The sequence below is a fragment of the Mesoplodon bidens genome, assembly GCF_964165515.1.
Source record: "Mesoplodon bidens genome assembly, chromosome: 4".
Taxonomy (NCBI): domain Eukaryota; kingdom Metazoa; phylum Chordata; class Mammalia; order Artiodactyla; family Ziphiidae; genus Mesoplodon; species Mesoplodon bidens.
Window position 1 is genome coordinate 57,949,701 of NC_138160.1, and position 17,375 is coordinate 57,967,075.

Consider the following 17,375-nt stretch of genomic DNA (forward strand, 5'->3'; position numbering starts at 1 on the left):
TGAAATTAGGTTGATCTGTATAAGTAATTTCCTTTTCCTCCATAATTATTTATATACTTTGATATTTCCTATTTTAGCAATAAAAAGTATAACATTTTCTAAATTTTTGCCATAAACAATAATAATCTTCGTCAAAACTTTATTTTAAAAAATCCTCAATATTATTTACTCTGAATTTAGAAGGAAAAAAAAAGAAAAAAACCAAACCCAAAACTCCTTTTACCCTTCCAACATTACATTTAAAGAGAGAGGGGAGAAAACTGCTACTACATAATTTTCCAATGATAGAGTAATAGAGTAATAAGGATTCTTAAATCTGATGTTCACAGAGAACAGACGATGAAACATGCAAAAGCTAATTATCTTTTAGTTGAATTCAGGAAGTCCATGTTTAAAATGGACAAGGGATAATGAGCATTTCAAAAAATAATGCACAGGGCTTCCCTGGTGGCGCAGTGGTTGAGAGTCTGCCTGCCGATGCAGGGGACACGGGTTCGTGCCCCGGTCCGGGAAGATCCCACATGCCGTGGAGCGGCTGGGCCCGTGAGCCATGGCCGCTGAGCCTGCACGTCCGGAGCCTGTGCTCTGCAACGGGAGAGGCCACGGCAGTGAGAGGCCCGCGTACCGCAAAAATAATAATAATAATAATAATAATAATAATGCACAGCAAATGTTTTTAGGCAGTCAACAACTGCAAGCCTTATGAGAGAGAAGATAAAGCAGAGACCCGGAGAAGAGAAAGCAAAGAGGTCACTGGTCCCCAGGTCCCCAGCCTAATCACTGAGTTCAGGCAGTGACGCAGTGGAAAAGGCTGAGGGTGCTGGTGTGCAAGAACAAGAGGATGTAACCCAATGACAGGAATCACAGGTGTCATAAAAGCATAAGTGACCACCAGTCCACATCCACATTCCTGAGGTAGTGACTACCCTAACATGGGCATGGCTCCTCAGAACCAAGCCTGAGGATGAAATGGTGGAAGGGGAAGCCAGTGTGTATCTTTACACAACGGCATGGCCTCCTCTTTCCTTCTTCACTGTCTGCGTAGCTGCAAGCACAAGCGTGCTGTACTACCCTTCCCTGTCCACTGGAGACTGGCAGGGCTCCACCTGACTGCTCTGTAGGGTCTGCCACATCCCCATCTTTCCTTGGCCTCCCTTATTGTAGCTGAAGGTAAGAGCCACTTTAAATTAATTCCATGGGGTCAGAGGATTTTGGGGGTAAAGAGATCTCAGAGTTCACCAATGCACTTACTTTAGAGATGGGGAAACAAAAGCCTAGGGAGGTGAAATGACTTTCCTTCATAGTGAGTGTACTACTCTCTCCAGTATATAAGATTTTATACTTACACACTTCACATGCTATAACAACTGTGATTTAAATAAAAGAAAGTTAGCAAATGGTGCTAAAAAAAGTCAAGCTAATAGCTGAATTAATATAATCTTAACTAGCCATGGAAGCTCAGGCAAGGTTTATTGCTTAACTAAATTCATTGTCCTTTGCCCAAAGAGACATGAACAAATAAACTTCAGAAACTCAGAGGAAAAAGACCTGAATATGATTCTCCTATCTGGCCAACTGGTAAATCAACTACGCACCTATTTCTGACTGAAAGAGTGATGTAGAGAGTCATTAAGAAATAAAGACAGTAAAAGTGCCTATATTTACTTCCCTTTGGGAGCTGAAGATCCATTATAAATGGAACTGGGTTTGGTATCTTACCTTTGTAATTTTCTTCCTTTATGAAATGATCCATCAGTAAATTAAATGTATAGTTATCTGGAAAAATACCATATTGGACCTGTAATGAAAATAAAAGTAAGATAAGGGAAAAAATATTCATTTAATTCAGTTTATAATTTATGCCTATGTATTATTCGGGAAAAAGCTTGGCACCGTTAGCTTTAAAATATCTGACTATCATTTTACAGCATCTGTGACGGTGAAATAGAAGCTGTGACTCATGCAGTTTGGTAACTGGAACTGTTGGTCAGGGTGAGAAAGTTGTGAGTGGGTGTCTGATATAAGACAACTGACGTCTGAAAAATAAAGCTCAATTCTAACAATTCATCATAACTAAAAAAAAAAACCCAAACCAAACCAAGACAATAAAAAAACCACCATACTCCACTGGTTCAGTGATTCTTTTCAGAAGGTATGAATATCAATGCAAAAATGGACTCCCATGAGAAAGTACACATTATCACATTATGCAGCATTTTCTGGTCCTTAGAGTGCTTTTTCTCCAACTTTATTAAGATAGAATTGTCATATAACATTGTGTAATTTTAAGGTGTACAACATGATAATTTAACACACATATATATTGCAAAATGATTACTACTATAAGGCTAGTTAACAAATTCATTGCCTCACATAATTACCATTTTTTTGGTGGTGGTAGTGGTGAGAACATTTAAGATCTACTTTCTTGGCAACTTTCAAGTATACAATACAGTACTGTTAACTACAGTCACCGTGCTGTACATTAGATCCTCAGAACTTACTCATCTTACAACTGGTATCCTTTGACCAACATCTCCCCGTTTCTCCCATCCTCCCAGTCCCTGGCATCCATTATTCTACAGTTTCTATGAGTTCCACTTTTTTAGATTTCACATATAAGTGAGATCATGACGTATTTGTCTTTCTTTGAGTGACTTATTTTACTTAGCATAATGCCCTTAAGGTTTGTGCATGTACTCTCAAATGGCAGGATCTCCTTTTTTATGGCTAACTATTCCATTGTATGTATATGTTCATATACACACACCCCACATCTTCTTTATCCATTCATCTGTAAATGGACATTTAGGTTGTTTCCATGGCTTGGCTATTGTGAATAGTGCTGCAATGAACATGGGGGTGCAGGTATCTCTTTGAGATAGTCCTTTCATCTCCTTTGGATTTATACCCAGAAGTGGGATTGCTGGATCAAACTGTAGTTCTATTTTTAATTTCTTGAGGGACCTTCATACTGTTTCCCATACTGGCTGTACCAATTTACATTCCTGCCGACAATGCACAAGGGATCCCTTTTTGCCACATTCTTGCCAGCATTTGTTATCTCTTGTCTCTTAGACTAGTTTTTAAAGACCCAAGAAGTCTGAAGTTGCCATGGCTCCCATGTGACTTGCACGCACAATCAAGTCTTACTACTAATGGTCTAGGCTGTGGTCATGTGTCTGTTTTAAATCCTTATTTCAGTAGGCTCATCCCCACCACCACCACCTGCCTCCCATCAACCACCAGAAACACCTGAGGAATTCTTTTTTTTCCAGTTACACCCATCCCCTTAGAAATTCTGATAACCCTAAACCCCAGGTGCAAATCACTGCTGAACTGAGTCACTATTACCAGCAGGCTGTACAGAATGCCTCAGATGTGCCGAAATGGAAAAAAAGTTGAGAATCCATTGCTTTAAAGGTTGTAGCTCATGGGCAGTGTTTAAATTCATCAAAGCAGTCAAACAAATCTGCACTAATCCCTAAGGCAGGGTAAAAACAAAATATCTTAGAATGATAAATCATTAAAGCCAGAAGGAACCTTAGAAATCAACTGGTCAGTGATTCTCAACACTGACTGCAAATGAGAATCAGCTTGGGAGCTTTAAAAAGACACCAATGAAAAGGCAGAGCACAGAGGATTTTAAGGGCAGTGAAACTAGTCTGTATGATACTACAATGGTAGATACTTGTCAGTATACATTGTTTAAACCCATAGAATGCACAACATCAAGAGTGAACCCTAATGTAAACTACGGGCTTTGGGTGATTATGTGTCAATGCAGGTTCATCAGTTGTAACAAATGGCTCACTCGGGAGGCTGTGCACACGTGGGGACAGGGAACATGTGGGAAATCTCTGTACCTTCTGCTCAATTTTATTGGGAACCCAAAACTGCTCCAAAAAAATAAAATCTATTTTTTAAAAAAACAATTAAAAAATACCAATGCCTGGGCTCCAGAAAGATCAATTAAATTAGAATCTTGGGGGTGGAGAAAAGCATCTATAATTTTTAAAAGCTTCTTGTGTGGTTCTAACGGGCAGCCAGGGTTGGAAATCACTGATTTAGTACAACTCACTTGACTTAAGAGTTGAAAAAACTAAGACCTAGAAGAACAGAATAACTATTTGCCTGAAGTTATGAGCAATTGGCAGAATTTATGAGGTTATAGCTTGGGTCTTCTGACTCCTTGTCTGGTGTTCTTTCCACTAAAAGACTAGTAAGAGTAGAAAATGAGATAGACATTTTTTGTCTTTCCAGAACTTCTTGTTTTGTTTTCGTAGGGATCTTCTTCTTTGAGTATGATCTGTGTCATTAAAGTCTGAACTGAAGAGCAAGAGTTAATCCATTCCTTCCCCTGCGGCCTAATATTAGATTTATCAGTGAACCTGCTTATCCACTTTATTAAATTATAAGCTTTCTGAGGGGAAAGGACAGGACATTGCTCCTTTTTTGGGACAATGCCATACCCAATACAACATCTCACATACAAACTATCTGAAATGTATATTAAGTTAAATTAGGCCCAAGTCATGGGAACAAGAACTCCCAAAACCAAAATTAGTATTTCTTTTTGAGGTCTGCCATAGAAGGTCCAGTGACACTATAGAAATAATACATTTCCACAGAAATATTGTTAAAGTCTTGTTAAGGGTCAAACTAGGATTGTAGCTTGAGGCTCACAATAATAACATCCTAAACTTTTGCTTATTTTGTATTTATTTCATACTGTGAAGGGAATGAAGACTCAACCCTTGGGTAGAGTATAACATGCAGAAAGACCCTGATCACAGGGGCTCTGGGGCTTGAGGGGAGGAGTCAGGGACTTAGGAAGACATGTTTTGAATAACCTAGGAAGTCTGTCTTCTTAAAAATGTGTAAGATGATCTGAATGCTCTGGAGATCACACTCCAGCAAAATGGTCATGTCTTTTTCTCTAAACTTCACCAAAGGGAACTAGGCAAAAAATCCAAGACTTAGGGATCAAGAATGAAATGACCACCAACAAAGTTCTTGCGATTAGATTACCTTTTGCTTTTACCACTCCATTTTTAAGTCACTGTGCTTGGAAAAGCCGCAGCTACCGGAATGTTTACTTTTAATGTGTTGGTTAATTTATACCAGCTCCATTCTAAAAAGATTTTCTGAGGGCAAATAAATTTAAAAGTTACTTCTTGTACTTCTTTGCTGTTCTGTAATGGTACAAACACCAAATCACCTAAACTCAGGAGAATAAGCTGCAAATGCCAGGAAACCACTCACCTTATTTACAAGGGTATATAAGGCTTTGTCTTGTGCACCATATTTTAGACACTGCCTAATCCAGGTGTGGACAGTCCAATCTCTCAGGTACCAGCAGTTGGGGCTGTGTCGAAATCTAAATAAAGCATAAGAAGAGAGAAAACTGGGGTTAACTCTTAAATGTCAATGCCAAAATCCCTCTTCCATCAGCAGGTCCTGAGGTGCAGTCAATGTGATCATAAAAGTCATAAAGACCAACAGTTGATAAAAGCTTGAGGGTAAAACTCGTTCACTATAAAGTCTGAAATGGGAAAAAGAAGGCCAAATAATAATAAACAAAAAGAGTATAAAAATTTTGTTCCTTATTTATACCCCCAATTCAATACGTTGTTTTAACATGAGATTTACACAAATGATCTCAGGAATATGCTCTACTAACCATGGTATTACATAAGTACACATTTCATTAGAAGACATGTGGAAGCTTATACTTTAGAAGTTTAAAATAAAACAGATGAAGCAAAAATGAAAACTAGGATAGCATAACAATTCTAGAGGAAAATCAGCTTTGAGTTATATTGCTATTTCTTGTGGCACTTAGGAGAAATTAGGACACTCTTTAGTGAACTGAAAGAAAACAAAAAAGAAAAAAAAAACTGAGCAAAACTTAGCATTCAGGCCCTCCAGAGTCCGCGATCATGCTTTCTCACAGCCCTATTCCAGCGCTTCAGTCTATCTCACGCTTTCTCACAGCCCTATTCCAGCATTTCAGTCTATCTCCTCTTGCTTCCTACTGTTCCCCACATGGTTTTAAAAGGCCTAAGCAGCCCAAGCTGAGGTGTATAACAGTACCAGTATTCCCACAAAAGAACGGAACTTGGAAAGGAATTCGAAGGCTGCTCTTGCCTTGAGTTGGCACACACTGGTTGGAGCGGCTTCTCCTTGCCCTTAGGGGTCTGTGCCCCAAGGCTGAGTGAGAGGGGAGACCTCTCACTCAGGTGAGAGGTGTGAGTGTGTGAGGAGGCCTCTGTTTATCTGCTTTGATCGGGACAGTTCCTCAAACATCATCTCGTGTCAGCTGAAGTCCCCACTTTGACCATTCAGGAAGCAAGTCAATCCCTGGACCCCACAAAATTCAAGCAGTTTTCTTAAAAACAAAAGGCAAGACAAAAACTTAAAGTGAAAGAATTTTGTGCCATATTTGAGAATTGGGGCTAGAGGCTAATACTGGTGTTTTTCAAAGGCTGGTTATTCAATCTGCCACCTGCTATTTCCTGCCATCTGGCATTGGGATAGTTTCCTGCTGAACAGGTTCTCTGCCAAAGTAAAAGCTGAGAAAAAGAGAGCAAGTGAGAAGTAGTATTTAATTTAGGCTATTTATTAGTGATCTGGTGAGAGATTTGACAAAAATAAGATCTGAAGATGTTTTATGGATTTAAAGTCATCTAGCTCTGTCGAGTTTTTTGACTGCCTTAGATTTGGCTGGAAAATGTCTCTCTCACTCTTTCTTTACAGAATTAACCCCTTTAGATAAAAGCAGAAGGATAGAAATATGTCAAATTATGTTTAAGATGAGAGTGACCTAGCCAGAGAAAGCCACTGTATAAGTGCCCTAGATAGTAGGTCTAATGAGATCCTCTGCATAGAAATGAAACAAACTATATCTTTTAGTATTTCATGCTTTCCCTCACATTTTAAAATCAGAAGTTGAGCCACCTGAGGGTCACTCCTTGTTACTCTGAAAAATCTGAGATTTAAAGTGTAATGGCCAATTAACAGCTAATTTTATAAAAAAAAAAAAAAAGTCAAGTGAAATACCAGGTGTACTGCCTAAAGATGGTGATGCTTTCTCGCTAGCCTGTAGGCTCCCTGGGCAGTAAGTAGGGGCAGTGACTGCCTTGCTCCACACTGGTTCCTCAGTGCCTGACACAATTTGTGGCCCACAATAGGTTTTTGACAAATAAAAAAAGAGCTTTAATCAGCACGTATTAAATGCAGTAATGTATTGATCATTATGTTAACTTCTATGGTATATTGTAGAATTGTAAATTCCCTGTTTGGGGTATTTATAATCTCATTACAAAAATAAGGTATATAAACCAGTTTAACAATAACATGGGGGAGGGGGGCGTGATAAACACTAAAAATGCAAAGGGCACTACTAGATGCTAGAGGTATTTTTGGTAGTAGTGGCTGTTAGGTTTAGTCTATTTTTCCTTTGAAAACAAACAAACAAAACAAAACAAAAAATGTCAATTATCTCCTTTACCCACGATTATTTAAATCTTATCTGCTGCTTTAGGATGTCTCCAATGACCACTAAAGTTATTACTTTTCTTTTTGATGGAATTTAAAATAAGAGCACCAAGATCACATCCAACCAAACACCCTTTTCTCTTATTCACAATCAGCAGACCATTTTTAGCCTTTGAAAAAGAGGAACAAAGATTGATAGAATCTAGTTATAGACCTTCAAAGCACAAATGAAAATTTGTTTAAAGCCATTTGCTAACCTTCTGAGGCTAATTTTAACACATGGATGAACAGAAAAGTCTTTTCTTCTCAAACCTTTCCTTATCACCTTTTATTTCTTAGAAGCCTAAAGGGAAGGTAACTCAAGACAACTAATATAATCATCTGCACGGCTGTCCTTTGAAAGATGTGTCAACAGACTCACATGGGTCTTTACTAAGTTCACTCTCACTCCCATCCTGGAACAGGGCTACTTGGTGTGATCTCTGCTCTGTAAGACCTAATAATCCAGATACACAACCATGACTAGGACATTTTCAACTAAGTGACAATATTAAATCAATTTAGGAATAAGAGGCAAACACACATATATTATGAAATATGTTGCTCAAAGTGCAATTCTTGCATTTCCTAGTCAGGCAACAAATAAACTCCTTTTTAAGCCCTCATCAGCATTAAAAAAAAAAATTAGCACACAACTTATGTGAGTAACTATCTAGAATATAAACCACTCAAAACATTGGAATAGTAGGGTCCAACTTTGGATGTTGAGTTTAAGAATTCTCTGTCAGTGGCTTTTTAAGCAGTTCAGACAGAAAAACTCGGGCCCTTTTCAGAACAGCCGGTGGAAATATGGCAGGCAGGTAAGTCTCTGGAATGGGTACTTGCCTGGAACGATTCTGCAAACTGCTGGACCAGCATTCTCCCTTTTGGCCAAAAGAAAGGCAAAGAGACAAGAACACAACTAACACATTGATTTTCCAAACTGCCTGCAAACAGACTGGCTTTTGTTCTTGCCTACTCTGACCACCAGCCTGGCAGATTACAGGCAGCTACTGTAGGAGTCCCCTCTGTGCCCCATGCCATCAGCTGTTTGCTCACCTCGACAGAAGCTTTATTATTGTCCAGGCCAGCAGGCTGCCAAGCTAGGCAAACCGTGTGAGTGGGGAAAAGATAAACAAATGCAACCCAAATAACCCCAACAATGCTTGTGCTCATGAAGGCAAGAGACATTCTGAGCTTCCCGCTTACAAAACAGAAGCAAACTTGACAACAATCCTAAGGACATGAGTGTTTTCTTGGAAGGAAGGAGGGGCACAAGAAGGAGAAGGAGAGAATGAAGTGTGCTCTTAAGCTCCGGCTTTACTAGTCCCCAAAGCTGGTATCCTACGGCTGAAGATAACTGTCCACAGTGCAAGACAGAACTTGCCCAGGCAAGTCAAACGGCAGGAACTGAGAAGCTTCCTCTCCTCAAAAATCAGGTTACATTCCGGGCTTTTCAGGACATTCACCAGCACTACTGTTCATTCAAGACTGATGTCACCAGGAAGGAAGGAGAGCAGAATCACAGGATGCATGACATGGGGAAAAAGTCTTTGATACCTTTGAGATATCTTAGAAGGGAAGAGCAGTTATATAAAGGAAGTCAAGAGTGAAAAGTAAAACACCAGAGACTTACTATGATTACATAGGAGGTACCTCATTGTGTGTATAAGTCACATGGGATTTCCTATTTGTGACCAATTTCATCATTGCATTAAAAAAAAAAAAAGCGATACAGCCTTTTTTCCATGGGTTCAACCAAAGGTTATTGTTGAAGGCAAAAGTGGTGATGCTCCTCAGCTATTTCAGTATCACAAATAAAAGCGCTCCTGACTGAGCAGGGCTAATGCACAGATGCCAGAGCCTGGAGCTCAGCGGCTCCACCATTTAGCTGCAGCGCTGGCTCTTCCATGTGAATGAGCAAGCTTTCCACAACATTTATCTGATTATGAGAGCCACCATCCTTAAACACACACATGCAGCTTTCCCTCCTCCCGAGTGAATTCTGTATCCTGTAGCAACAGGCTTTACAGATGGAAACCTCAGCCCCCGAGCTGGGTAGACATGGAGATGGGTGAGGGGCTGGGGTAAAAGGAGGACAGGAAGAGTGCCAAGAAGAAAACACAGCTGGCTTCAGAGTCTAGTGCAGACGGGGAGCCTTATCAATGAAGCAAAGTGGGCACTTATTGAAAGGTTTGAGCGCTTCCCTGAACTAGAACCAAAGAGCAAGAGGGTATCATGTGATTATTCAAACCAGAATCTGATTGTCATGGCTGCGCACTTTCTTATTCTACAAGGATAATTACTTTCTTTTGCATCCTGCTGGAAATTCTGCTTTTGTCAATTATTAGCTGCCCCCAACTACCACAAATAAAACCAAGTTCTGATGCAATAATTTTCTAATGACTATTATATCTTTGTCAAGTGTTTGAAAAAGGGGGCTAATATAGGAGTCTAATATAGGAACTGATAATAAAGACATCAGTATTCTAGATTAAAACCACTTTCTTGCTTGAGATTCCAGATTCTTACTTTTATAGGGGAACTTCAGGTCATTTTAACCTTTTAAAAATTTTTATTTATTTTACTGATTGAATGGCTGCGTTGGGTCTTCGTTGCTGCACACGGGCTTTCTCTAGTTGTGGTGAGCGGGGGCTACTCCTCGTTGCGGTGCGTGGGCTTCTCATTGCGGTGGCTTCTCTTGTTGCTGGAGCACAGGCTCTAGAGCGCAGGCTCAGTAGTTGCGGCGCACGGGCTTAGTTGCTCTGCGGCATGTGGGATCTTCCTGGACCAGGGCTCGAACCCATGTCCCCTGCATTGGCAGGCAGATTCTTAACCACTGCGCCACCAGGGAAGCCCACGGTAATTTTAACTTTTCAACAAATATGTCCTGCGTGTGCACTAAGTGATGCACCGAGAGCAAGAATCCCCTCCTTTTAAAACATTGCCCTTGCAAATGCCCAAGTTTGGGCTTGTACATAATGAATTCATTATCTACCTCTTAGGCAGATAAAAATGTCTTTTTTTTTAAAGTTCTAATGCTTTTTTCTTTTTTAAAAAACAGGTTTATAAAGATATAACATACAAACAGTAAAATTCACACTTTTCAGTGAATCTGTCTGTGAATTTTGACAAATGCATCCAGTTGTGTAACCACCACCACTGTCAAGCTATAAGAACAGTTCTATCAACCCTAAAAATTCCTAATGCCTCCTTTAGAATCAACCTCTCCAAGGTTTGCTGCTTAATCTGAGCAAATTTTATACAGATAACCTCCTCGAGATGCTTTCTAACCCTAGAGTTATTAATTTTATAAGAGGAAAAGCAAATAAGGTAATAAAACTATAATTTCAGTTCAATTGTAATTTACATTCTGCCAATTTCCAAAATAAAACTTGAAAAAATTAAAATCCAGTTTACAAGTAGTTTTCTCTGAGTTCTATACACAGCCACGAGACATTTGGTATCCCTGTTTGCCATTCTAATAAGGGTAACAAGTAAGTGGATTTTTTGGTAGAGAATAACACAGGCATAGAATTTTACAAATGTGAAGTGCTAAATAAATGCAGCATAATAACACATTTTAAAGTGAAGATGGAAAACAGAGGGACTCGCTAGATATCAAAGTCTAAATTTGTCATACCCTGGGCTTAAAAATGAGGTCACCAGCATTTCACCTGGTATAATGAAATATACCATTTCACATCCAAGAAACTACTCTAGGAGAAATACTCTATTTTCCATATCCATTCGTGGACTAGAAAACAAGCAAGGCCAAGTAGAACATATATCCCTAAACTATTCTGTCTTCTCTCTGATCTGGCTATTGTTTAGCCAGATCAACATCTCTCAATATAGGGGACACATTTTTCATTCACTAAGAAAATATTTACTAAGTAGCTACCCTGTGCCAGATGGTCTGTAGTCTAACCCTGCTGGTCTACCCAGTTTCCTCTAGTTTCAAACAATCTTAAAGATGACATCTCTCCCTTCAGATACAGAAAGAAAAAAACCTATAGACTGACTCTATGCTCTGCTGCTCCTCCTCTCATGGTAAATATACAAAGCACAGGAGCCAGTCAGATGAAGCCAACTGTTCTTTGTCTGAAGCCTACTATTTTTGTCAGCCTCCAAAAGGTGATGCATGTGGATAACGGGGAAGGATTATTTGTGGCGAGAACTGGAGAAGAAAAAAGTATTTACAGTGATTGCTGAGGTGCCCTCCTGGCGATGGTCCTAAAAGCATAAAACGTCTGTCTTTGTAGCCAACAACTGATCTGTCAGTGAAATTGCACCCGGAAGTGCCTGGTGGGGCTTCTCCAGCCACTTGCAAGGTGGATACACAGGTTAGCTTCATGCCTGAGAGATGGTGGAGTGTAAGGTGAGGCTAAAGGAAGACGGCCTTCAGCTCAGGACAGCAGGAAGCTGAGAAAAACTGGATTTTGGAACCAGTCCTATTTATAAAAACACATAGAGTTGTGGGAACTGGCTTGGGTCGGGCAGAGATAAGGGAAATATTTTTGGTTTTCAGTAGGAAATCTATGAGCCATAAATGAGCCAGTTTTAAAAAGATGCCAACATTTCCTGATGTCTTCTAAAGTTTTGGCTAGGAACTTCAGACATAATTTCTGCAAAATCATAAATAATACGATGACTAAGGCAGGAAAATCACATATATTAATTAACCAGGGGTAGACTATATATCTTAAGAGTTCTGAGGAAGGGGGAGGTGTGAAAGAAAAAGGAGGAAGACAAAGGAATAGCATTTCGGATTTCTGGAGTATTCCAGGCTTAGTGAAGTTGTCGGGATTAAGTCTGCCACAAAAGAAATGAGCAGGCAGAGGACTGGCCCAGGGGACGAAGCACACCAGCATAAAAGCAGGGAAGAGTTAAGCTGGTGTTGAGCGGATTTATGTGTGTTTTTGTGTGTGAGATTATGGATCTCTTTTGGGGTATTTTTGATGGAAGAGAAGCTCATCACTAATCTGGATTTCTTAAGAATCAGATCTTTTATTTTAAATAAAGAAGAAAAGCTTCACAGTGTTTTAAACATTTTGATTCTCTAACACATGGAAAAGTTGAATCTCAAAGGATTCTGTTTACAGCAAAAGGTAAGATTGGATTTACTTCCAGTTATACAACCCAAATTCATAACTAGCTTCTATTTCTGTAACTCTACTGACTTCATTATTATGGCTTTAAGCTCTTAAAAGGCAGGGGACAAGTTTTCTATCTTTTTGTGACCTACAACAGTAGGTGTCTGATGATTTGGCAATAGTGACCAGGCCTGCTTAGACTTGTATAAATACCAATAATGTATGTTGAAACTCATGAGTATTATTTATATTTGAAACGATAATCCACTTCCGGTTTTGAAGTATTATCCTGCCTATAAACAGACCAAGCCAGGAGGAAATGCTACCTTTTTTGTGCAAGGCACAAAGAGAATCTCAGAGATGGCAGAGAATGTGGAATAATACGTGGTCATTCTGGAAAGCTACCTACTCCTCACTTCTGCCCCCTGCTGCCCCCTTCCCATCATACATAAAAGGATACATGGATTCTGCAGTGCAGTAAGTTCAGGGAACAGACAAGCTGACGGGAGAGTGAAACCAAAAACAGGAGAATAGACGATAGAGCACATGAGTTCAAAGACCTCCCCCTAACAAGTTCTAAATCAAAAAACTTAAGACTCCTCTCAAGATTGGAAGAGACTCTGAAAGCCATCCAGGCCAAGTAAATTGGGGATGGGGAAGGAAGAAAAGTTCATATAGAATTAGAGAATCTATAGTTTAGTGCCGGTAGGGGCCTTTAATAACCACTGTTCATTAAACTATTTATTGAGAAGTCACTACTTACCAAGGCCTGTACTGGGTGACGTGAAATCGTCTAGTCTAATTCCTTTACTTTATGGATGAGGAATCTTGGTGTCCAATGAGATGAAATGATTTATCCAAGATAAGCAAGATAACTCCAGGACCCAAACTATAAACTAGTCTGTTTACTCTTACTATTCCACCACTGCCTTTCAATTCTTTTATTTGTAAGACATCTTTAAGAAACATCTCTGCAGTTTGACAAAGATCTCTAACCTACTAAAAACAAAGAAACAGTTTTGGAATTGCTCTGAATTAGCCGTTTGACTTTGTAGTCACTCGATCCTTGGGGTTTCAGTTCTTACAACTGTAAAATGAAAAGGTAGGATTATCTAGATCATACACTCAAATGTCTGCAGGGGCCAGTCAGTTAATATAAATGCATCAAGAGGGGGTTTCCCTGGTGGCGCAGTGGTTGAGAGTCCGCCTGCCAACGCAGAGGATGCGGGTTCGCGCCCTGGTCCGGGAGGATCCCACATGCCGCGGAGCGGCTGGGCCCGTGAGCCATGGCCGCTGGGCCTGCGCGTCTGGAGCCTGTGCTCCGCAACGGGAGAGGCCACAACAGTGAGAGGCCCGCGTACCGCCAAAAAAAAAAAAAAAAAAAAAAGCATGAAGAAGCATGTAAGACAATAGGTACAAAGCTACTTGTATTATTATCAAGCAAAGTAGCTGCCTAGTTACACTGTTTTTGAAAACATATTGTATGGGTCAGACAAAATACACTGGAACTCAACTAGACCAGACCCCTGAAACTCCTTCCAGCTCCCATGTTTAATGACTGAAGAATAATAAGTCTAATCCATTCATTAAAACATCATACATTTACACGCCTCTATTAAACTAGAAAAATGGTAGTGATACAAATAAGAGAACAGAGACTCAAAGATAAAAGCTACCATTCAGTCCACATCTGATTCTACTCTATTCCACTAGCCTCATTCCCCAGTCAGGTGAGTATCATTTCACCCAGCTTGGGCAGTCTACATAGACTATTATGGGGACAGCAGACCTCACAAACTGGCATCTAAAATTTCAAGATGAAATGATACAATCACTAAATTAAATTCAAGGTCCTTAAAAGTAGATTTTAATTGGAGATCAAGTTTTGTAAGATAATAAAGATTTTAGCAATTGATCCCTCCCTAAGTAAAGGATTTTCTACTCAAATGAATCCTTCATTGTATTCAATTTGTATCTAAGAGTCAGCCATCCAAAGTAACTTTCCTATAAAACACAAATTGTTTATGTATGTTGCTACTTTCTTTTACTCCTTAAATTATTGCTAAGCAGGCATAAACATCCAAATAGTTCACCACCATAACTTACTTATTTTTGGTATCAAACCCCTGTTAAGTGGTAATTCTTAGAGCAGAGATGGTTGAACCCTTCAAAAATGGGGGAGTGATATGGGAGTGGTCACAGGGATATTAAGAAATTACTTGACAGTTTCTGGAACCATAAAAGGACATAATCATTTTTTGCAGCTAAAAGGGAAAGAAATTTGAAAACTGACGATTAGATTTGTTAGTCTAACTGGTTTTCTGGAAGCTTTAATTTACCAATTACCAAAACAGCCTTATTTATACATGAAGGTAAGAGAATTAAGATGTCCTTTCTTTCCTGTGCTGCCAAATGGTAAAAACCAGACTGCCTACATTTAATAAGCAGCTCCTCTATTTAGCTCAAGCTAGCACCCCCATACTAAAACCAAACTTTTTAATAGCTGAATATTTAAAATTGTACATCACAATATACTAAGAAAATTCTTAAGAATGACCAAATGCAACATGATAACAATCATTTAAGAAAGAATGATTATCAATTTTAAACAGGGAAGAGCTAATTCCTTAGTAATACTCTAAAAACAAAGGCCTGGGTTCGTCTGTTCTGGCTGGCAAGACTTCCATACAACCACCATGCTACAGCTAAACAAAAGCTGTTAGGCTGGCCCAGAAGGAGGGAATGAACAATTTGAAAAACATCTTTTATTGCTTAAGAAAATTTTTAAAATGTCTGAAAGTGCCAGGAGAGCTGTCTCAGTGTGACTGCAGGCAGCTTTCCAAAGTCCCTCTGCTTTTCTAAGGATGAGTCACAAGGAGAGGAGAGAGCATCTTGGCAAAGATACAGTCTTTGCTCTGGTTCCACGTTCACTCCCCCTTTTATTAAAAAAAAAAAAAAAGAAAAGCTTTGATGGATAACATTTAAATAGATTCCAGACAGGCTTAACTGAAGAAGTTTGAACACCAGGGAGGCAAAATATCATCGCAGAAGTCTCTATTGTTTGCCATTGTGAGCCACAGACACAGGGAAGCATCTCCTGCATCCTAAAAAGGGCTGCGCCCGTTGATCGTGTGTCAGATCGTGGCCATGTTTTGTGGGAGAGGAGGGAGAAACAAGCTATGAAAATACCTTTGCTTCCCTAGCTTCCTAAATGCCATTAGCTCATCTGCTGAACAATTACAGTGAGCTGGAAGGAGTGGGAGCCCGTCCTTTATGAATGCACATCAAGTGCAATTTCACCTGCAGCAGCTATAGGCTATCCACGTGTACCCGGCTCCTACAATGCATGCAGCCTTCAGTGAACAGGCACAATTTTTCCTTCACTAACTTTAGGCAAAAAAGCAAGGGAGCTAGTTAAAAAGAAATTTTTTTTTTTAAACAGAGAACAATTAAGGAAAAGTTGAGTGTTAAACTAGAGAGAATAGTTCTGCTACTGTACCTATATGGAATCACTTATTCCAACAGAATGGAGCATGTGGTGAGGACAAAGCTGCTCTCATCTGCATGTGATCATTCATCAGCCTACTATGAATCGGGATATTCTGCTGGACACTAAGTGACAAAGATAAGCAAATATACTTCTTGCCTTCAATGAGGTTAGATTGGGATTATCAAAAACCAAGTATTTTGTGAGCATCTAAAACAAGCATAGAAGGGTAATTCAGAAGCATTATAATACAATTCCTCATTTATACAACACTGATTATTTCATAACACTCTGGTACTCAATTTTCTAAAAGTCAGCTCTCAGTAGAAAAGTAAATTCAATGTTTCTCTCCTTTTCCCAATAATCATTTTGTTTTCTTTGAATATATTTTAAAAATAAAAATATTACATATAGAAAGTTGTACCTTCCTCCTCTCACTTTCCAGAGGAGGAAAGTTGGTGGCCATCACTCTCAGGCATGTTTTTATACCTTTATTGCCTAGGGATGTGTCCTGTGTTGAGTACTTTAGGGTACATATGCCTTTTAACTCTGTATTCAAGGGCCTGTCTGATAGAGAACTGAGCCAAACCACAGTAATGTGTGCTTCTCCAGGGGTAGAAGGGTAGGGACAGAAACAACAAAATTTCTGCTACCTGAGACATGAGGGAGGCTAGGATGCTACTTTTCCTGTGGAAACTAATCAGCATCGTCACCAGGAACATCCCTGACAAGGTGATTGCTGCTCTGCATCTGAATGGAGCCCAGCCCTGACTCGCTTACTGACTGGTTAAATCAACCCAAGAATGAGTTTTGTCATCTGTAAAATAAAGGTGATAATGCCTTTATCACTGGGTTACTATGAAAATCAAAGGAGAATTGGGTTAAGTATTTTGACAACTTTTAATCCTTTTGGGAACCAAGCAGAGTAGAAATATGCACACAAACAAGAAATATTAGTGTTATGGCCTACTTGATATAGCACTTGATGGCATTCTGTCTGGTACTGCTTACTCGCTGCCTCAAGTGTGTCCTTCCTGAGGCTAAGGCCTGGGTCAGAACTGCTTTTGGTAGTAGAGAAGTAGAGGTGAGATCTGGCAGCAGACGGACCTATACCCCCAGGAAACTGACTCTAAAACCTCAGGATCCTAATTTGTAGAATGTGGGTAAAAGCTGTGCCCACTTGTGTGGTACACCTCTGGATTGAAATTCAGGCTGGAGAGAGAAGACAGGTGATGTGCTCAGTGCAACGGCTG

At 39.6% G+C, this 17,375-nt stretch overlaps 1 protein-coding gene across 4 annotated transcripts in view; it reads right to left on the bottom strand.

Moving 5' to 3' along the window:
• Positions 1 to 17,375, bottom strand: part of MRPS27 (mitochondrial ribosomal protein S27) — a 128,767-nt gene that overhangs the window by 44,758 nt on the left and 66,634 nt on the right. For all 4 annotated transcript variants that reach the window (XR_014015687.1, XM_081231993.1, XM_081231992.1 and 1 more), the window contains exons 5-6: positions 5,266 to 5,380; positions 1,720 to 1,798 (exon numbers count right to left, since the gene is read on the bottom strand). Coding sequence is in view for 3 of the 4 variants with exons in the window: in XM_081231993.1 (XP_081088119.1) it covers positions 1,720 to 1,798; positions 5,266 to 5,380 (194 nt within the window). In the remaining variant the exon portion in view is untranslated. The remainder of the gene's footprint in view (positions 1 to 1,719; positions 1,799 to 5,265; positions 5,381 to 17,375) is intronic.